Source organism: Notolepis coatsorum (assembly GCF_963971535.1).
Source record: "Notolepis coatsorum genome assembly, chromosome: 1".
NCBI lineage: Eukaryota > Metazoa > Chordata > Actinopteri > Aulopiformes > Paralepididae > Notolepis > Notolepis coatsorum.
Window position 1 is genome coordinate 559525 of NC_140165.1, and position 22783 is coordinate 582307.

At 44.5% G+C, this 22783-nt stretch overlaps 1 protein-coding gene across 1 annotated transcript in view; it reads right to left on the reverse strand.

Annotated features, from left to right (window-relative positions):
* The window catches only part of zc3h13 (zinc finger CCCH-type containing 13), a 119752-nt gene that overhangs the window by 17966 nt on the left and 79003 nt on the right, over positions 1-22783 (reverse strand). Inside the window, 5 exon segments of the mRNA XM_084328052.1 lie at positions 9001-9164; positions 10829-11029; positions 16831-16974; positions 19457-20135; positions 20137-20315. Of these exon segments, the coding sequence (XP_084184178.1) occupies positions 9001-9164; positions 10829-11029; positions 16831-16974; positions 19457-20135; positions 20137-20315 (1367 nt within the window).

The window sequence follows — 22783 nt, forward strand, 5'->3', positions numbered from 1 at the left end:
CGTAGGAACCCTGTCTCTAGAGTGAAGGTACTAACGCTCGCAGGAACCCTGTCTCTAGAGTGAAGGTACTAATGCTCGTAGGAACCCTGTCTCTAGAGTGAAGGTACTAACGCTCGTAGGAACCCTGTCTCTATAGAGTGAAGGTACTAATGCTCGTAGGAAACCTGTCTCTAGAGTGAAGGTACTAACGCTCGCAGGAACCCTGTCTCTAGAGTGAAGGTACTAATGCTCGTAGGAACCCTGTCTCTATAGAGTGAAGGTACTAACGCTCGTAGGAACCCTGTCTCTATAGAGTGAAGGTACTAACGCTCGTAGGAACCCTGTCTCTATAGAGTGAAGGTACTAACGCTCGTAGGAACCCTGTCTCTAGAGAGTGAAGGTACTAACGCTCGTAGGAACCCGGTCTCTATAGAGTGAAGGTACTAACGCTCGTAGGAACCCTGTCTCTATAGAGTGAAGGTACTAACGCTGGCAGGAACCCTGTCTCTAGAGTGAAGGTACTAACGCTCGTAGGAACCCTGTCTCTATAGAGTGAAGGTACTAACGCTCGTAGGAACCCTGTCTCTATAGAGTGAAGGTACTAACGCTCGTAGGAACCCTGTCTCTATAGAGTGAAGGTACTAACGCTCGTAGGAACCCTGTCTCTGTAGAGTGAAGGTACTAACGCTCGTAGGAACCCTGTCTCTAGAGTGAAGGTACTAATGCTCGTAGGAACCCTGTCTCTATAGAGTGAAGGTACTAACGCTCGTAGGAACCCTGTCTCTAGAGTGAAGGTACTAACGCTCGTAGGAACCCTGTCTCTATAGAGTGAAGGTACTAACGCTTGCAGGAACCCTGTCTCTATAGAGTGAAGGTACTAACGCTCATAGGAACCCTGTCTCTAGAGTGAAGGTACTAATGCTCGTAGGAACCCTGTCTCTATAGAGTGAAGGTACTAGCGCTTGCAGGAACCCTGTCTCTAGAGTGAAGGTACTAACGCTCGCAGGAACCCTGTCTCTAGAGAGAAGGTACTAACGCTCGTAGGAACCCTGTCTCTATAGAGTGAAGGTACTAATGGTGAAGGTACTAACGCTTGTAGGAACCCTGTCTCTAGAGAGTGAAGGTACTAACGCTCGTAGGAACCCTGTCTCTATAGAGTGAAGGTACTAACGCTCGTAGGAACCCTGTCTCTATAGAGTGAAGGTACTAACGCTCGTAGGAACCCTGTCTCTATAGAGTGAAGGTACTAACGTTCGTAGGAACCCTGTCTCTATAGAGTGAAGGTACCAACGCTCGTAGGAACCCTGTCTCTAGAGTGAAGGTACTAACGCTCGTAGGAACCCTGTCTCTATAGAGTGAAGGTACTAACGCTCGCAGGAACCCTGCCTCTATAGAGTGAAGGTACTAACGCTCGTAGGAACCCTGTCTCTAGAGTGAAGGTACTAACGCTCGTAGGAACCCTGTCTCTATAGAGTGAAGGTACTAACGCTCGTAGGAACCCTGTCTCTATAGAGTGAAGGTACTAACGCTCGCAGGAACCCTGTCTCTAGAGTGAAGGTACTAACGCTCGTAGGAACCCTGTCTCTATAGAGTGAAGGTACTAACGCTCGTAGGAACCCTGTCTCTATAGAGTGAAGGTACTAACGCTCGTAGGAACCCTGTCTCTAGAGTGAAGGTACTAACGCTCGTAGGAACCCTGTCTCTAGAGAGTGAAGGTACTAATGCTCGTAGGAACCCTGTCTCTAGAGTGAAGGTACTAACGCTCGCAGGAACCCTGTCTCTAGAGTGAAGGTACTAATGCTCGTAGGAACCCTGTCTCTAGAGTGAAGGTACTAACGCTCGTAGGAACCCTGTCTCTATAGAGTGAAGGTACTAATGCTCGTAGGAAACCTGTCTCTAGAGTGAAGGTACTAACGCTCGCAGAAACCCTGTCTCTAGAGTGAAGGTACTAATGCTCGTAGGAACCCTGTCTCTAGAGTGAAGGTACTAACGCTCGTAGGAACCCTGTCTCTATAGAGTGAAGGTACTAACGCTCGTAGGAACCCTGTCTCTAGAGTGAAGGTACCAACGCTCGTAGGAACCCTGTCTCTATAGAGTGAAGGTACTAACGCTCGTAGGAACCCTGTCTCTATAGAGTGAAGGTACTAACGCTCGTAGGAACCCTGTCTCTATAGAGTGAAGGTACTAACGCTCGTAGGAACCCTGTCTCTAGAGAGTGAAGGTACTAACGCTCGTAGGAACCCGGTCTCTATAGAGTGAAGGTACTAACGCTCGTAGGAACCCTGTCTCTATAGAGTGAAGGTACTAACGCTCGCAGGAACCCTGTCTCTAGAGTGAAGGTACTAACGCTCGTAGGAACCCTGTCTCTATAGAGTGAAGGTACTAACGCTCGTAGGAACCCTGTCTCTATAGAGTGAAGGTACTAACGCTCGTAGGAACCCTGTCTCTAGAGTGAAGGTACTAACGCTCGTAGGAACCCTGTCTCTATAGAGTGAAGGTACTAACGCTCGTAGGAACCCTGTCTCTATAGAGTGAAGGTACTAACGCTCGTAGGAACCCTGTCTCTAGAGTGAAGGTACTAACGCTCGTAGGAACCCTGTCTCTAGAGAGTGAAGGTACTAATGCTCGTAGGAACCCTGTCTCTAGAGTGAAGGTACTAACGCTCGTAGGAACCCTGTCTCTAGAGTGAAGGTACTAACGCTCGTAGGAACCCTGTCTCTATAGAGTGAAGGTACTAACGCTCGTAGGAACCCTGTCTCTATAGAGTGAAGGTACTAACACTCGTAGGAACCCTGTCTCTATAGAGTGAAGGTACTAACGCTCGTAGGAACCCCGTCTCTAGAGTGAAGGTACTAACGCTCGTAGGAACCCTGTCTCTATAGAGTGAAGGTACTAACGCTCGTAGGAACCCTGTCTCTATAGAGTGAAGGTACTAACGCTCGTAGGAACCCTGTCTCTATAGAGTGAAGGTACTAACGCTCGTAGGAACCCTGTCTCTATAGAGTGAAGGTACTAATGCTCGTAGGAACCCTGTCTCTAGAGTGAAGGTACTAACGCTCGTAGGAACCCTGTCTCTAGAGTGAAGGTACTAATGCTCGTAGGAACCCTGTCTCTATACAGGGTATCTGCAGGTTTAGCCCAGTCAGATTTAAGGCTTTTTAAGACTTTTTAATGCCACTCAGAATTAAATTTAATACCAATTTCACGATAACAAAATGGCAAAAATCATGGGTACTCTCAGTACACTCATTCAAGGGTACTACGACTATGCCTGCACCTCATGGTACCAAAGCACCTCAAAGGCACTAAAAACAAGATTACAAACATCACAAAACAAACTGGTCAGACTACTGCTTAACCTCACTCCTAAAACCCACTTTACCCCTGCCCACATTCAAAACCGCTCTTAAAGAGCACCTACAGGAGGCTGCAATTCGAAACTGGCCACCGTAAATGTCCAACCCCCCCCCCCCCCCTCCTCCTAATGTACAGTCTCATCCCCATCATATATATATAATATTTTCTGTTATGATCTCTGGGTAACAGTACTGTATATTATTTGCATATCGTATGTCACAAATGTAACAGTACTACAGTATATACCTGTATGTCATGATGTCATGTATGTTTTTACTGTATTTATTTCTGTATATTTTATTTCATTTTTATTCTATTTTACTCTACTCTTATCCTAGGCAACTTGATTGATTTGTGTTATTATTCTAATTCGTGACCTGTCCTGTCTAAATGTTTAAATGTTGAGCGATTTGCAGTGTCAAATTTCCCACGGGATAATACAAGTATTTCTATTCTATCTATTCTATGTTGTGTATGTCAATATGAATTGAAAATGGGGGACCCTGATGTAAACAAGACAAACGTCTTTCTCTGGTCTGCATCCCCTTATTATTGTGTGTATTGAGCTGTACTGTATTGTACACATTCTGCAATCTGTTAAATAAAGTTTTCATTCATCCAGTTGTTTTGTTTTTGTGGTTTGGTTGAATGAATACTTTATTTAACAGATTTCAGAATGGGTACAATACAGTACAGCTCAATACACACAATAATAAGGGGATGCAGACCAGAGAAAGACGTTTGTCTTGTTTACATCAGGGTCCCCCATTTTCAATTCATAGTGACATTTATGACATGCACAACATACATGACATTTATGGCATAGGGATATACATGACATACAGGTATATATTACCGTTACATTTGTGACATACATGATATGCAAATATACAGTACTGTTACGCATAGATCCTAACAGAGTCAGGGAACATCGCTTGAAACACCTCTCCTAGTCCCTCATTTCCATTGTAGGACTGATGCTTTGCGACCGTATTTAGAACCCACAGTACCTCAGCTTCAAGGGTTGGCGTGGAGCCGAACGTTACCCGGACAGGTGCAGATGTAATTGGTGGTAGACCTACCTGTCCCTGAGCAGTTGATGTGGACGGCGTCGAAAATAAATTTGATATTGAAGTTGTCTGCAGGCGGGTTTTTGTAGAGGTAACATGCTTAGCGCTGTGCATGTGTGACTCGACTGCTTTTATTCCCATCGTTCCCAGTTTAAAATCCTTTTTGCAGAGTTTGCAGCGGGCCTCGTACTTTCACTGGGACCAACCACGGTGCAAACGGAGGGTTTTTGAGACAGTTCTCATTAAATTTGCACTTTCCCATGTTAAATTAACGAGTGCAAATAAATACAAATCAATTAAACTAAACTAAACGTCAGCGTTATCGCTACGGCTTGAATAACGTGTTACCTATGCTCCGGTGTTCTGAAATAGCTCCCGACGGCGACACACATTAAGGACCATAAATTGGTTCCGCCCCACTGCGTACCGTTTGCGTGAAAGAAAAAAAAAAGCCTGACTTTATCTCCCGTTAATAATAGTTTCCCCCCAGATTTCACAATGAAACATAAGATGACATGGCATGTTTTTAAGACTTCCGAAAGTCGGATTTAAGACATTTTAAGACAAATTAAGGCCTTAATAGTTGATAGTTGAATTTAAGACTTTTTAAGGTCCCGCGGACACCCTGCTATAGAGTGAAGGTACTAACGCTCGTAGGAACCCTGTCTCTAGAGTGAAGGTACTAACGCTCGTAGGAACCCTGTCTCTATAGAGTGAAGGTACTAACGCTCGTAGGAACCCTGTCTCTATAGAGTGAAGGTACTAACGCTCGTAGGAACCCTGTCTCTATAGAGTGAAGGTACTAACGCTCGTAGGAACCCTGTCTCTATAGAGTGAAGGTACTAACGCTCGTAGGAACCCTGTCTCTATAGAGTGAAGGTACTAAGGCTCGTAGGAACCCTGTCTCTAGAGTGAAGGTACTAACGCTTGTAGGAACCCTGTCTCTATAGAGTGAAGGTACTAACGCTCGTAGGAACCCTGTCTCTAGAGTGAAGGTACTAACGCTCGTAGGAACCCTGTCTCTAGAGTGAAGGTACTAATGCTCGTAGGAACCCTGTCTCTATAGAGTGAAGGTACTAACGCTCGTAGGAACCCTGTCTCTAGAGTGAAGGTACTAACGCTCGTAGGAACCCTGTCTCTATAGAGTGAAGGTACTAACGCTCGTAGGAACCCCGTCTCTAGAGTGAAGGTACTAACGCTCGTAGGAACCCTGTCTCTATAGAGTGAAGGTACTAACGCTCGTAGGAACCCCGTCTCTATAGAGTGAAGGTACTAACGCTCGTAGGAACCCTGTCTCTGTAGAGTGAAGGTACTAACGCTTGTAGGAACCCTGTCTCTATAGAGTGAAGGTACTAACGCTTGTAGGAACCCTGTCTCTAGAGTGAAGGTACTAACGCTCGTAGGAACCCTGTCTCTAGAGTGAAGGTACTAATGCTCGTAGGAACCCTGTCTCTATAGAGTGAAGGTACTAACGCTCGTAGGAACCCTGTCTCTAGAGTGAAGGTACTAACGCTCGTAGGAACCCTGTCTCTATAGAGTGAAGGTACTAACGCTCGCAGGAACCCTGTCTCTATAGAGTGAAGGTACTAACGCTCATAGGAACCCTGTCTCTAGAGTGAAGGTACTAATGCTCGTAGGAACCCTGTCTCTATAGAGTGAAGGTACTAGCGCTTGCAGGAACCCTGTCTCTAGAGTGAAGGTACTAACGCTCGCAGGAACCCTGTCTCTAGAGAGAAGGTACTAACGCTCGTAGGAACCCTGTCTCTATAGAGTGAAGGTACTAATGGTGAAGGTACTAACGCTTGTAGGAACCCTGTCTCTAGAGAGTGAAGGTACTAACGCTCGTAGGAACCCTGTCTCTATAGAGTGAAGGTACTAACGCTCGTAGGAACCCTGTCTCTATAGAGTGAAGGTACTAACGCTCGTAGGAACCCTGTCTCTATAGAGTGAAGGTACTAACGTTCGTAGGAACCCTGTCTCTATAGAGTGAAGGTACCAACGCTCGTAGGAACCCTGTCTCTAGAGTGAAGGTACTAACGCTCGTAGGAACCCTGTCTCTATAGAGTGAAGGTACTAACGCTCGCAGGAACCCTGCCTCTATAGAGTGAAGGTACTAACGCTCGTAGGAACCCTGTCTCTAGAGTGAAGGTACTAACGCTCGTAGGAACCCTGTCTCTATAGAGTGAAGGTACTAACGCTCGTAGGAACCCTGTCTCTATAGAGTGAAGGTACTAACGCTCGCAGGAACCCTGTCTCTAGAGTGAAGGTACTAACGCTCGTAGGAACCCTGTCTCTATAGAGTGAAGGTACTAACGCACGTAGGAACCCTGTCTCTATAGAGTGAAGGTACTAACGCTCGCAGGAACCCTGTCTCTAGAGTGAAGGTACTAACGCTCGTAGGAACCCTGTCTCTATAGAGTGAAGGTACTAACGCTCGTAGGAACCCTGTCTCTATAGAGTGAAGGTACTAACGCTCGTAGGAACCCTGTCTCTAGAGTGAAGGTACTAACGCTCGTAGGAACCCTGTCTCTATAGAGTGAAGGTACTAACGCTCGTAGGAACCCTGTCTCTAGAGTGAAGGTACTAACGCTCGTAGGAACCCTGTCTCTAGAGAGTGAAGGTACTAATGCTCGTAGGAACCCTGTCTCTAGAGTGAAGGTACTAACGCTCGTAGGAACCCTGTCTCTAGAGTGAAGGTACTAACGCTCGTAGGAACCCTGTCTCTATAGAGTGAAGGTACTAACGCTCGTAGGAACCCTGTCTCTAGAGTGAAGGTACTAACGCTCGTAGGAACCCTGTCTCTATAGAGTGAAGGTACTAACACTCGTAGGAACCCTCTCTATAGAGTGAAGGTACTAACGCTCGTAGGAACCCCGTCTCTAGAGTGAAGGTACTAACGCTCGTAGGAACCCTGTCTCTATAGAGTGAAGGTACTAACGCTCGTAGGAACCCTGTCTCTAGAGTGAAGGTACTAACGCTTGTAGGAACCCTGTCTCTATAGAGTGAAGGTACTAACGCTCGTAGGAACCCTGTCTCTAGAGTGAAGGTACTAACGCTCGTAGGAACCCTGTCCCTAGAGTGAAGGTACTAATGCTCGTAGGAACCCTGTCTCTATAGAGTGAAGGTACTAACGCTCGTAGGAACCCTGTCTCTAGAGTGAAGGTACTAACGCTCGTAGGAACCCTGTCTCTATAGAGTGAAGGTACTAACGCTCGCAGGAACCCTGTCTCTATAGTGTGAAGTAGGGGTGGACTGTATAAACGGTATACGGTATAAACGGTATGAATTTGCTCTACGGTATGGATTTTGACTATACCGTGTAACCGGTAGTGCAGCTCTAAAATAGCAATGACGTCATGTAACCACAGCGCGACTATTTCACTCGCATTTGCCCCTAAAAATAGATAGAATTAGTCATAGATAATAGATATGTGCGAACTGGAAAAAGTTATTTAGGAGGCTTCGCGCAGTGGGCGTGCCAGCCCCTACCGCACGCATGTAAACACGGGTCTAGTAGTCTAGTGGGACGGGACACGGGAGCTGTCGGGAGGACGGCGGCGTCTCCCTGAGCTAACGTTAGCTTAGCTACCGTTACAAAATGACCCAGTCAACTATTCACTTTTAGTTTAATACATGATGGGGCATTGTCTAACCGAACGGTATCTAGTCGGCCAGCTACCGATAGCTCCTGACATCAACAAACGCTCCACAAAGTCTAGTACTAGAGACGTGTATGCTACCTGTTAGCTCACGTTAACGCAAGTTAGTTCACCGTTCAAAACGAAATGTCCCATTGAACTAAATAATTCACTGAGGCGTTGTATTAACGTTATATATGCAGTAGCTACAGATAGCTCCTGATATCAATGTCTTATAACACTGATTCAATGCGTATTCGAGCTGAGGGCTTGCTAACGTTATACCAATACAATAGGGTCCAGGTGCAGCGCCGGAGAATCCTGGCCGTAGCTCTGCTCGAGGCTACTCGAGTATAGGTCCAGGTGCAGCTCCGGAGAATCCTGGCCGTAGCTGGAGGCTACTAGAGTACACACAGACAGTGGAGCTTGTTGCGTGGTGGCGATGTCTCGCAGATAATACAAGTACAAGTCTAATTATATAATATATATATTTTATAAAAAAAACAAAATTATATAAAATAAAAAAAAAGTTTTTTATCAAAAACGATGATACCGTGATATATACCGTTACCGTCTATGCTTCAAATTATACTGTGATATAAATTTTAGACCATACCGTCCACCCCTAGTGTGAAGGTACTAACGCTCGTAGGAACCCTGTCTCTAGAGTGAAGGTACTAACGCTCGTAGGAACCCTGTATCTATAGAGTGAAGGTAATAACGCTCGTAGGAACCCTGTCTCTATAGAGTGAAGGTAATAACGCTCGTAGGAACCCTGTCTCTAGAGTGAAGGTACTAACGCTTGTAGGAACCCTGTCTCTAGAGTGAAGGTACTAACGCTCGTAGGAACCCTGTCTCTATAGAGTGAAGGTACTAACGCTCGTAGGAACCCTGTCTCTAGAGTGAAGGTACTAATGCTCGTAGGAACCCTGTCTCTATAGAGTGAAGGTACTAACCCTGTCGTTCTTGAGCAGCTGCCTGCGGATGGCGAAGTCTCTCCGGGCGCACAGAGCCTTGCAGCAGGGCCCCAGGTTGCTCAGGAGCCCCGCCCTCTCCACCTTCCTGTTCAGGGCGGCCATGTTCAGAGCTCCAAGGTCGTGTTCAAACAACTTGTCAGCATCTGGAGGGACAGAGGACAGATTGGGGGTTAAGATAAGATACTCCTCTATCTCTCTATCCATCAATCTATCTATCTATCTATCTATCTATCACTCTATCCATCACTCTATCCATCTATCTCTTTTTTTTTATCCACTTTTTCTCCCATTTTCTATATTTTCTCCCATCCCAATTTCGTATCATCCAATTCAACCCTCCCCTGTCACGAACGCTGTTTCTTGCCTCCCACAAGCCGGCTGCAATGTGGACTAAGTCATACATAGCACAAGTCCCCTCCGGTACTTGAGGTAACAGCAGTCGCATCTTTTCACCTGCGCAGCTCGATCTCTCAGTGGCGAGGAGTAACTGGTGGGAGGCTCACGCTGCCCCCGACACTTCCTGATTCTACTGCGCAGGCGCACCAACCGACCTGTAGGAGTCGCTGTCCACAACGCCCGATCCCCACCCATCAGTTTCCCACCCCCTAATACGGCCAATGTGTATTAGTACGGACGACCAGCTAAACTGAAAGCAAATGTGGAGCGCTGGGCTCGAACAGGCAAGCCCAGCGTCTCCAGATTTCGTGGCGAGCGCCTTGCCCACTACGCCACGTAGCCGCCCGCGACTATCCATCTATCTCTATCTATCTATCTATCACTCCATCACTCCATCTATCTATCTATCTATCTATCTATCTATCTATCTATCTATCTATCTATCTATCTATCTATCTATCTATCTATCTATCTATCCATCAATAGATCTATCTATCCCTCTATCCATCAATCTATCTAGCTATCTATCTATCTATCCATCAATCTATCTATCTATCCCTCTATCCATCAATCTATCTCCATCTCTTCATCAATCTATCTCTCCATCTCTCCATCAATCTATCTCTATCTATCTATCTATCTATCTATCTATCTATCTATCTATCTATCTATCTATCTATCTATCTATCCCTCTATCCATCAATCTATCTCTATCTCTCTATCTATCCATCAATCTATCTCTATCTCTCTATCTATCCATCAATCTATCTCTATCCCTCTATCCATCAATCCATCTCTATCTCTCTATCTATACATCAATCTATCTCTATCTATCTATCTATCCCTCTATCCATCAATCCATCTCTCTATCTCTAGCTATCCATTAATCTATCTAGCTATCTATCTATCAATCTATCCCACTATCCATCAATCTATCTCTCTATCAATCTATACCTCTAGCCATCAATCTATCCCTCTATCTCTCTATCTATCTATCTATCTATCCCTCTATCCATCAATCTATCCCTCTATCCATAAATCTATCCGTCTATCCATCAATCATTCTCCATCTCTCTATCCATCTCTCTATCCATCAATCTATCTCCATCTCTCTATCCATCACTCTATCTATCTCTCGATCCATCAATCTATCTCTCTATCCATCTCTCTATCTCTCTATCCATCAATCTACCTCTCTATCCACCTCTCTATCCATCTCTCTATCCATCTCTCTATCTATCCATCTATCTCTCGATCCATCAATCTATCTCTCTATCCATCTCTCTCTCTATCCATCAATCTATCCATCAATCTACCTCTCTATCCATCTCTCTATCCACCAATCTATCCATCAATCTATCTCTCTATCCATCCATCAATCTATCTCCCTCCCCCCCTCCCTCCCCCTCACCTTTTGGGTCGTCCAGCTCAGCCTTGCAGACCTCCCTGACCTGCTCCAGGAGCTCGGGGCCGGCCAGCCGCTTGGAGACGCCCGCCCTGAGGAGCACCGCGCCGGGGGTGAAGCGGAGTAACGCCGCCCCGGCCGCCCGCGGCTCCTGCTTCTGCTTGGGCATCAGACTGGACCAGTCCACGTCGATCACGTCCAGAGGACCTGAGGACACAAAGAGAGGCGCACGGGGGGACCTCAGGTTAGGTTAGGGCAGCTGCTCTAAAACTGGATGTCCCCCATATGAGAACTGAATTGGGGAAAAAGGGCTTTTAAATATGCTGCTCCTTCATCCTGGAACATGATACAGGAGGACCTCAAATTACCAGGTCTGGTCAGTGGTCACCCTCGGAGAATTTAAAGCCATTTTAAAATCTTACGAACTCAGTTCCCTCGGACAGTGCAACTGTGTTTGATAACTTGCCTGAAATTGGAGCTTGCTGTGAATGTTTTATCTGTATTTTATTGTGATGTTCTTTTTTAATGTTGAAACTTTCTGCTTGGCCAGATCGCTCTTGAAAAAGAGATTTTAATCTCAATTATGCTTATCTGGTTAAATAAAGGATTTGATTGATTGATTGATTGATGAGTGGTTCCCAAAAGTGTGGGGCGCTGGGTACTGCAGGTGGGGCGCAAAATAAACAAGAGTATAATAGAGAATAAAGAATCATATTAATTTAGCCTACCAAAACTGATAAACGCCAATGTCAACAAGAAATAACTGACTGTCATGTGTTATTTTTTATACAGAACACATTCAGAAGCCTAAATGCGTTTTGCACACAAAATGTGAATTTTTTTTATTATTTTTTTGTTCATTTTCAAATAAAATATAAAACTATAATTGTGTCTTTGTGTCTTGTTATGTTAATCTCGTCTCGTTAGTTAGTAGTAGAGGAAATGGCATGTTTGTAGCCTAATATTAATTCTAGCCTACATCTGGGTGGGGACCGGGGCGCGTCTATTAGAATCCTAACGCATTTATGCTTCCGCGTTTGCGTTTTGCGCTCTGATTGGCCACTGATGTTTCTGGTCGCACCAATCATGTGACTGCAAGTTCTTTCGCCGGTTAAGCTTAGGCACTCTTTCGAAGTTGGTTAAGGTTAGAGTTTGTCTTAGAGCAGGGCGATAGAACGCCAGCCCTGATTCCAAACTCTACCGTAACCAACTTCGAAAGAGTCGCCTATGCTTAACCAGTGATAAACTAGGCGTTAGGTAGTTTGCTGCTGGTCGAGGCGGAAATGGGCGCGTCACGCGATTGGGCGCACATGTCACATGACCAGAAACGTCAGTGGCCAATCAGATCGCACCAGAAACGGCAGTGGCCAATCATATTCGCAAAACGCGAACGCGGAGGCATAAATGAGTTAGGATACGAATAGACGCGACCGGGTTAGGTGGGGCTCGAGAATATTTCCAACTACCCATGTGGGGCCCGATTGAAAACGTTTGGGAGCCACTGGGTTAGGGAGACAAATAACACGTACAAATGTTCTTCTCACCAAGTCTCTGGGGGAAGAAATCCCATACTGCATGCACTTTGCCCTTTTTGACGTTTTCACAGATTTTAAATCATGCTACTAAAACCCAATACCAAGAAACATGTGTAACATGAATCAAAATGAAGTGACTTGATTTGCTGCATTTCTAAACACATAAAAGCACGTTTGATCTCCAGAAAAACGTATTATACAGTCGGGTCCATAAATATATGGACATTATCGACACAATCATTTTGGCTCTGTACACCACCACAATGGACTTGAAATGAAACAATCAAGATGTGCTTTAAGTGCACATGCAGGACCGGACGGCCTCCCACGGACACGTCCTAAAAGTCTGTGATGACCAACTGGCCCCTGTATTCACTGACACATTCAACCTGCCCCTAGAACAGAACCTGTTTGAACAAGTCCACTATTGTCCCTGTACTAAGGATGGGTGGAGGTTCCTAATTGTCCGATTCCTGGAATCGCATGCCTCCGTGACTATCGATTCCTCTTATCGATGCCATGTTTTTCCGACAGTTGCGCATTTTGTGTGTGTGTGTGTGTGTGTGTGTGTGTGTTCTTTCATAATTTCTAACTGCACTCGCAGTGTTTATGTCCTTTGTATGAGGCCTCCTTGTACTTCTGTTCATGTGGACATATATAAACATTTCAAATGTGTGTGTGTGTTCGTGTGAGCGCTCGCGCGCGCTGGTCTTCTGAAAGACCAGATGACATCAGAGGAGGTAGAAGCCTCGGAATTTCGGTAGGTGAATTGCTTTCCTAGATGTTAAAGGGGAACTATCTTATAAATGGCCTTTTTCAATGTTTAGCATTGTTTCCTAGCTATGTGGACTTATATTAATATGATCTATGTCTCTAATTCTCATATTGGCGCATTCTTCCAATTCTCCTCTCACAATATTCACCCTCACTGAACTGAGTCATCTGAACATGTGATGATTTGTGATGTCAGAGAGACTCAGCTGCATGATAATGTGGCAGATGCCGCCAGGCCACACAGTGGTTTAGGAGCCCAGCCTCAAAACGGCTCGAGATCTTGAGGTAGAAAAGTGCTGTTTTTGAGGACTTGGATTAGAAATACAAAACAATGAATTACAAAAAATTATAATTACAGAGGTGTTCCATAAACTCACAGGAATTGTGTAAAAGTGCCCAAATAGTGAAAGAAATAGTAAAATAGTTCCCCTTTAATATGTGTCAAGTTATGTTTTTACTTTGAACCTTTATTTATACAGGTAGGTTATTGATAACAAATTCTCTTTTGCAATAACGACCTGTTGAATGCAACTACAGTTCAATAGATTCAATTAGTTTAAGAGAATCTCAAATACATTATTTTATTTAAGTGTATACGGCAGCGTTTCCGTTAGAACATATTCGTGCCGGTCTGGATGTCCTGCAAGATTTCTATCCCCGGACATATTCGAGAAATGCCGGTCAGCCTGGTTTTCCTTTTTACCGGCTGAATGCCACCATCGGCGCCAATGTTAACGTTAATATCGCCTAATCTATGTTTTAAATTATGGCTATGTGTCTAATCTGCCCATCGCATTATCAAAGACTATTTTCCAGTCGGTGCTGTCAAGGCTGTTTATCGCGTCGTTTCCGTTTCAGAGCAGTTAGAAAAGCCCCCGTTTTCAGATAAAAAACAGCTCTTTCTGGAGCATTCTATGAAAATAGTCTTTTAGTGGAATATTCCACAACGTTGATATTCGTCGGCCTTTTTATGAATCGTTTTCAAATAAACGCTAGATGATCAATATTATACGTGCACGCAAGCACATTACGGCCGCGCGCGGATAATCGCCCTGTTGATTTCCTCTCGGACTTTTAGTGAAACCGAAACAAGAAGACATTTCACAAAACAGCTTATAACTTCATCAAACTTACTCTGATTATCCTAACACTGATAACATAGAGTCCTTACCTGACATCAGATGGTATCCAACTGGTATATTCCAATTCCTGATCACCATTCGAAAAAATCGATACGTGTATGGATCCAACGCGATACTGTAGAACCTCATGATCAGCGGGGATCTGAGGTTCCAGAATGAACTGTGTCACTGGTAACCCTGGCTGGATCAGTGAACTGGAAAATGTGGATATAATGTCGCACCTCAGCCAGGAGAATTAAACTTTCCACTCGGGCCTGAACGCTCGACATTTCTGTTTCTGTTTTCTTTCACCACGGCATCAGCGGTCTCTGTGGTGGGCAGACAGACAGGCTCAAAAAAAGAAAGAAAAAAAGATTCACATCCGAGCGGCGCCATCCGCGCTTTATCAGCGTGAAGCAACATGTAATGATTGTTTTGTTCATCGCATAGGCTATTTAATTTGAGCCTATTTTAATACAATTCAAATAATAAAATTGTGCTTAGAGAAATTATTTTCACCGGACATTATGACCGGAGATATTTAAATATTCGGACTTCAACATATTTTGCCGGTCAAAAACCGGTAATTACCGGCTAACGGAAACGCTGGTATACGGTAGTTCATTGGTAATATGTTTTGTTTTTTTACAGTTTTTGTATTTTTCTGACATGGGGGCTCAACAATAAATGATAAATGACAATCAGAAATGTCAAGTTGCATGTTGTTATTCTAACCAGCTTAGTTCTGTTGCGTTTCCAATTTATTTATGCTGAATTTCCCTCGGGATCAATAAAATACTTCTATTCTATAGGCATGTTGGACCTTCTTTTGGCGATGTAAGTGGGTAAATGGTACATTTATATAGCAGCTTTTATCCAAAGCGCTTTACAATTTGTTCCTCACATTTCACCCGTTCACTCACACACCGATGGCGGAGGTGCAAGGTGCCGACCTGCTCATCGGGGGCAATTAGGGGTTAAGTGTCTTGCTCAAGGACACTTCGACACGCTGCCCGGGAATCGAACCGGGAACCTCTGGATAACCAGACGACTGCTCTACCTACCGAGCCACTGGTCGCCCCTCATTAGGGCACATGTATGGCGTGTCTAATTCTAAACTACTAGCCTCTGCACCCGAGGCGCCCCCGCCCTCTCACGGCAAGTATCGATATCTTATTATGCAAATTATATATATTTTTTTGTATAAGGAAGTTGCATTGTTCATTTCAATACCTGTAATAGTACAGTAGTCCACACACACACACACACATGTGCATTCAGTTGGAATATGACTGTAATACAAACAGTTCAGTTTGTCAGGTACATGCAACACAGATTACAGTGCTTGAGAAAATACCATGTTCTGCAATAAAAATGATTGAAGTGAGATGAACAGACTGAAAACTTTATTTGATTAGATAAAATGTTGACAACGTTTTACTTCGCAGTTAAAAAAAAGGTAATGAATCACAATATATCGCAATATTAATATAGCAAAATTAATATAGCAATATTCAGCATATCCCAATATATTTTGAATCGCAATACTATCGTATCGTGACTCAAGTATCGTGATAATATGGTATCGTGAGGCCTCTGGTGATTCCCACCCTACGCCCTCTCACGTGGTGGTTCTGTACCCAGGGTTCCCACAGACATTGCCAAATGAAATTCAAGGACTTTTAAGTACTTTTCCCAAGCACTATTTTTCATTTTCAAGGATGTCACTCGAAGGATCCAATTTTGCCAGCTTGCCAGCTAGAGCATCACACGCGAATAAGAGATGAGGAAAAGCAGTTGGAGCGCGCGAGACAGCGACTCGTCAGATTTAATTAAAACAAAACAATTTTTTTTTAATTCTTGATCGAGAACAATTTGATCATGGATGAACACATTCAATGTGAATTTCAAGGACCTTTTAAGCACCTGGTTAAAAAATGGGCTGTTTTCAAGGAATTCCAGGCCTCGACTCTTTTTTGGTCAAACATCAAGCACTTTAAGCACTTCAAGGACCTTGTGCGAACCCTGTGTACCCGGTAAGGCTGTCCCCGAAGCCTGTTTTTGGGATTCAAACTTCGTCAGGGTTTTTCGAACGGACGTTCGAACCTTCGTTTTTAATAATAATTTTTTCTTTTTAAAAAGTTTATACTTTTTTTGTATTTCTTTTTTTTCACTCAAACTAAATCCTCAATTTGAATAAAGTCATTAATCTGATTAAATGAGACTTTTTTTCTTTTATTAAATCAACTTTCCAGCCCCAGACGCAGCCCAGGGAGAAGCCCCAGCCCAACTAAATCAACTTTCTTTAATGAATATAACTCAAGTTTCTTTTAATACTATAATATTAGTGTAGCCTAATCTTTATCTGCAACTGTGAAGAAAAACCCCATTGGTTTAAACAGAATGAGAATTTTTTTATTAAAAATTACAAATTCGAATGTTGATTTAGAATTCGAATGCCAACGTAACGAACGAAGGTTCGAACGTTCGGGCTCAGCCCTAGTACACGGGCCTCTCCCTCTCCCTCTCCCTCTCTCCCTCTCTCCCTCTCTCTCTCTCTCTGGACGTGGTTGTGTACCTGAGGTCTTCTCGTCCTCCTGGTGGTCCTCTCTCTTCTGGCTGTCGGCCAGGATCTCGTCCAGCTCGTCGTCGCTGATGGGCTCGTACTCCTCGCCGCCCGACGCCACCGACTGCACCTCATCCGCCTTCCCGTCATCCTCTCCTGCACACGCACACACACACACGTTAACCCTTTCACTGCCACACGACAGCCGGTTAACCCTTTCACTGTGACAATACAGAAGGTTAGCCCCTTTACTATCACACAACCGACGGCGATGCGCCATCATTAGCATCATTAGCTCCGCGGATGCGATAGTGTGATGTGATAGTGTGATAGCAAAAGGGGTAACCTTCTGTCGTGTGGCAGTGAAAGGGTTTAAAAACAATTTAATGTTTCATTTAAATTTCCGCCGTTGACTAAAAACGCACTTCTTCAAGTAATCTACCTTGCCTTGCCTATATTACTACCTACTATGCTAATATGTCTATATTACTACCTACTATGCTAATATGTCTATTTTACTACCTACTATGCTAATATGTCTATATTACTACCAGTACCTACTATACTAATATGTCTATACTACTACCTACTATACGAATATGTCTATATTACTACCTAGTATACTAATATGTCTATACTACTACCTACTATACGAATATGTCTATATTACTACATACTATATTACTACCTACTATGCTAATATGTCTATATTACTATGTACTATATTAATGTCTATATTACTACCTACTATGCTAATGTCTATATTACTATGTACTATATTAATGTCTATATTACTACCTACTATGCTAATATGTCTATATTACTATGTACTATATTAATGTCTATATTACTACCTACTATGCTAATATGTCTATATTACTATGTACTATATTAATGTCTATATTACTACCTACTATGCTAATGTCTATATTACTATGTACTATATTAATGTCTATATTACTACCTACTATGCTAATATGTCTATATTACTATGTACTATATTAATGTCTATATTACTACCTACTATGCTAATATGTCTATATTACTATGTACTATATTACTACCTACTATGCTAATGTCTATATTACTATGTACTATATTAATGTCTATATTACTACCTACTATGCTAATATGTCTATATTACTACCTAGGGCTGCAACGATTAGTCGACATAATCGACGACGTCGATCATAAAAACTCATCGACGCAGACTTCTTGCGTCGATTAGTCGTTTAAAAAAAATTATTATTATTATAATCTTTTTATTTTTATTTTTTGCACTACCTATATTTGTGAAAGTGGCTTCTCAGCTCTGGTCCAGCTGAAGACTTCTTAGCTTAACATAACAGACCGACAGTACGTTTGGGGGAACTAATGGGATAACTGGGGATGTTGTTTGGTCCTGACAAGAGTCTCAAAGCAACTCTGAGGTCATGCTCAATGTCCAATCTGTTCCTCTGCTCTGTCTTCAGCTGGACCAGAGCTGAGAAGCCACTTTCACAAAGAAGGTAGTGCAAACAAAAAATATTATAATAAATAAAAAAATAAAAAAAATTGTTTAATCGAATTTTTTTTCGATTAGTCGACTAATCGAAAAAATTATCAACAGATTAGTTGACTACCAAAATAATCATTAGTTGCAGCCCTACCCACTATACTAATATGTCTATACTACTACCTACTATACGAATATGTCTATATTACTACGTACTATATCACTACCTACTATGCTAATGTATATACTACTACCTACTATGCTAATATGTCTGTACTACTATGCTAATGTACTACTATGCGAATATGTCTGTACTACTATGCTAATGTATATACTACTATGCTAATGTATATAATACTATGCTAATGTATATAATACTACGCTAATATGCCTGTACTACTATGCTAATGTATATACTACTATGCGAATATGTCTGCACTACTATGCTAATGTATATACTACTATGCTAATATGTCTGTACTACTATGCTAATATGTCTGTACTACTATGCCAATGTTATACTACTATGCTAATATGTCTGTACTACTGTTAATTAGGGATGTTCGATATTGGCTTTTTTACCGATACCGATATACCGATATTGTCCAACTCTTAATTTCCGATACAGATATATGCAGCCCCCCCCCCCCCCCCCCCCCCAAAACTGAATAATTTCAGGTAATTAACATTACATATCTCTTGTTGTGGAGTTAACACAACATTATGCATACTTTTGACAATAGATAAAATAAGAATTTGTTCTTACTTGCTTGCCTGGGTAAATAAAGGTTAAATAAATGTAAAACAAATAAAAAGATTTTTTTTTCTTTTTTAGAAAACAGATAAGGATAATTTCCGATATTACATTTTAATTCCAATATCGATAATATAAGATAAGATAAGATATTCCTTTATTGATCCCCTTGGGGAAATTCCAGTGACACACACATACAGCTCATCGTCTCATTAACAACATCATATCACAATCATTACATTTTTACAGTAACAACGGCACAACATAAATTCAAACAGACATGGACATTTGTTGACACATGTCGACTACAGAACGCCTGAGACACCACATGCGATAGTCGGCTGCGACAAGTTAACACACCCCTGAATGTAATGGAACAGTGGTCTTACCGTCCACGCTGTCCGTCTTCTCCAGTTCGCGCGGCTCTTCCGCGGCGTGGTGGGCGTTGCCCGGCTTCTCGGGGTCCAGACCGAAGGCCTCCCTGGGCAGCAGGGGTTCGTAGTCCCCGCTCCTGTCCGGCCTCATCATCATGTCCCCCCTGAGGTCCCCCCTGAGGTCCCCCCTCAGGTCGCCCCTCAGGTCCCCCCTCAGGTCGCCCCTCATGTCCCCCCTGAGGTCGCCCCTCATGTCCCCGCGGCCCGGGACGCCCCGCAGCTCCCCGTGGGGCGGCGGCAGCTCCATCATCATCATCCTCTCCCGCTCGCCGCCCCGCTCCGGTCGCTCCCCCCCGCCGCCGCGGCCGTCCCTCATCTCGCGCTCCCTCTCGCGCTCGTGCTGCTGGATCAGCCCCTCGGGGAGCAGGCGCTCCCTCTCGCCGCCGCCGCGCAGCATGTTGTCCACCCGCTCCCCCCCCCTCAGGAGGGGCTCGCGGCCCGGGCGCATCAGCAGGGGCTCGCGGCCGCCGCGGCCACCCCACTCCCGGGGCTCTGGCTCGCCCCAGTCCCTCTGCTGCTGGTGCTGGGGGTGTTGTGGGTGCTGCTGGGGGTGGGGGTGCTGGGGGTGCTGCTGGGGCGGCTGCTGTAGGAGCAGCGGGGGCTGCTGCTGCTGCTGCTGCTGCTGGGGGGGGGGGCCGCAGATCCTTCCTGTCGCGCTCCCTCTCCCGCTCAAACTGCTCGCGCTCCCTCTCACGCTCCCTCTCGCGCTCCCTCTCGCGGCTGTCGTAGGAGCCGGCGCGCGACCGCGGCCGGCCCTGCCTCTCCGAGTCGGGGGAGCTGCGGCGAGAACTGTGGCTGCGGGAGTCCTGACGGTCTGGAAGAGGAGAGGAAGAGGAGAGGAGGAAGAGAGGAGGAAGAGGAGGAGAGGAGAGGAGAGGAGGAGGAGGAGAGGAGGAGAGGGGAGGAGAGCAAGGAGAGGAGAGGAGGAGGAGAGCAGAGGAGGACAAGAGGAGAGCAGAGGAGGACGAGAGGGGGAGGAGAGGAGAGCAGGCGGAGAGGAGGAGGAGAGGACAGGAGAGGAAGAGAGGAGGAGGAGAGGGGAGGGGAGCAAGGAGGAGAGGAGGAGAGCAGAGGAGGACAAGAGGGGAGGAGAGCAGGAGGAGGAGGAGAGGAGAGCAGAGGAGGAGGAGAGGGGAGGAGAGCAAGAGGAGGAGGAGAGGGGAGCAGGAGGAGGAGGAGAGGAGAGCAGAGGAGGAGAGGGGAGGAGAGCAAGAGGAGGAGGAGAGGGGAGCAGGAGGAGGAGAGGAGAGCAGAGGAGGAGAGGGGAGGAGAGCAAGAGGAGGAGAGGAGAGGACAGGAGAGCAAGGAGAGGCGAGGAGGAGAGCAGAGGAGGACGAGAGGAGAGCAGAGGAGGACGAGAGGGAGGAGAAGAGAGTAGGAGGAGGAGGAGAGGAGAGGAGGAGGAGAGGGGAGGAGAGCAAGAGGAGGAGAGGAGAGCAGGAGGAGGAGGAGAGGAGGAGGAGAGAGCAGAGGAGGAGGAGAGGGGAGGAGAGCAAGAGGAGGAGAGGAGAGCAAGAGGAGGAGAGGAGAGCAGAGGAGGACGAGAGGGGAGGACAGGAGAGGAGGAGAGCAGAGGAGGAGAGGAGGAGGACGAGAGGAGAGCAGGAGGAGGAGAGGAGGACGAGAGGGGAGGGGAGGAGAGCAGGAGGAGGAGGGGAGGGGAGGAGAGGAGAGGAGAGGAGAGGAGAGGAGAGGAGAGGAGAGGAGAGGAGGAGGACGAGAGGGGAGGAGAGGAGAGCAGGAGGAGGAGGAGAGGAGAGGAGAGGAGAGGAGAGGAGAGGAGAGGGAGGAGGAGGAGAGGAGAGGAGGGGCGAAATTGTTTTTGAATTTTCTTTTTTTTAATTAAAAACGAAGGTTTGAACGTTCATTCGAAAAACCCTGACGAAGTTCAAATCCCAAAAACAGGCTTCGGGGAAACAGCCTTACTGGCCAGTATGACTATACCATACCCGTCTCACTGTATATTAACACTTTGATCGCCATGGTTAAATTCATAATTTACCATCCCTAGCCAGCTCTATTTGTCTATGGAGAAGTTCCCCTTCTTTGCAGGGCTATAACTTTTTAAATTATATTGCTAAATTGACATTATTATGGCCCATTCAATGTCCTATATCTATTGTTCAGGGTGTAGCAACGTTATACTTTTTCATTCACATATTCATACTAAAATACGGTCTAAAGTATAAGTATGTTTTTATCGTTTTCTGCAGCTTTCTCCAGAACTTGATTTATAGCCCCAAATGCATTATATTGATGATCAAATACAGTTTGGTAGCGATCGGTGCCAGATAAAAAATTTCAACTGGAGGTACTTCTAGAAGTTACTACGTATAATCTGATGTTGACCGGATGGGCGGGGGGTCGTTTATAATTCCGTGGGCAACGTTATATCATTCATCTAGTGTGGGTCATATGATCATCAGAGCAGTTTATATCGAACACGGTAATAATAAACGCTGAAACTTACCCCAGTCTCCTCGGGCCGTTGGGCGATCAGCTTGGAGTAGACAGTTTTCTATTATGGGATGTTGATCTAGATCAGGGGTTCCCAAACGTTTCAAGCCGGGACCCAGAAAATAAGGCGTCAGATGCACATCGTCTTTTTTTCTTTCTTTTTTTGCCAGGCGACCGATTTTTTAAGCCAAATATCACTTCAATCCTATTAAGTTAGTTCAAGTTAGTTATTCATTTATATGTGCTATTTATGAGAGGGCTAACTTGTTGCAAAATAATAATGATAATAATAATAGCCTCATTAAAAATACTATTGTTGCTTCGGTTGTTTTCAGCGTTTTATGTGCATAATCTGTTATTTAGTTTGAAATGTTCGTTGAAATAAGTAGATTTTTCGTTTTGTTTATTTATTAAGTTAATATAAAACCATATAGTCACATTTTAGAATACAATAGAATATAATTTTAGAATACAACTAGAAACACTGTCCTGGCCTGCTTCTAAGTTCAGTGGCTAGATTTTTTTTTTTTTTTTTTTTTTTTTTTTATCATCTCGCGGCCCTCCCGTGGCTGCTCGCGGCCCACCTTTGGGTCGCGACCCCAAAGTCGGGGTCGCGACCCAAAGGTGGGCCGCGAGCAGCCACGGATGGGCCGCGAGATGATTAAAAAAAAAAAACAAAAAAAAATAAAAAAAAAACATTTTTTTTATTTTTTATTTTTATAATTTTTATTTTTTTATTAAAAAAATTTTGTCAGGCCACTGAACTTAGAAGCAGGCCAGGACAGTGTTTCTAGTTGTATTCTAAAATTCTATTCTATTGTATTC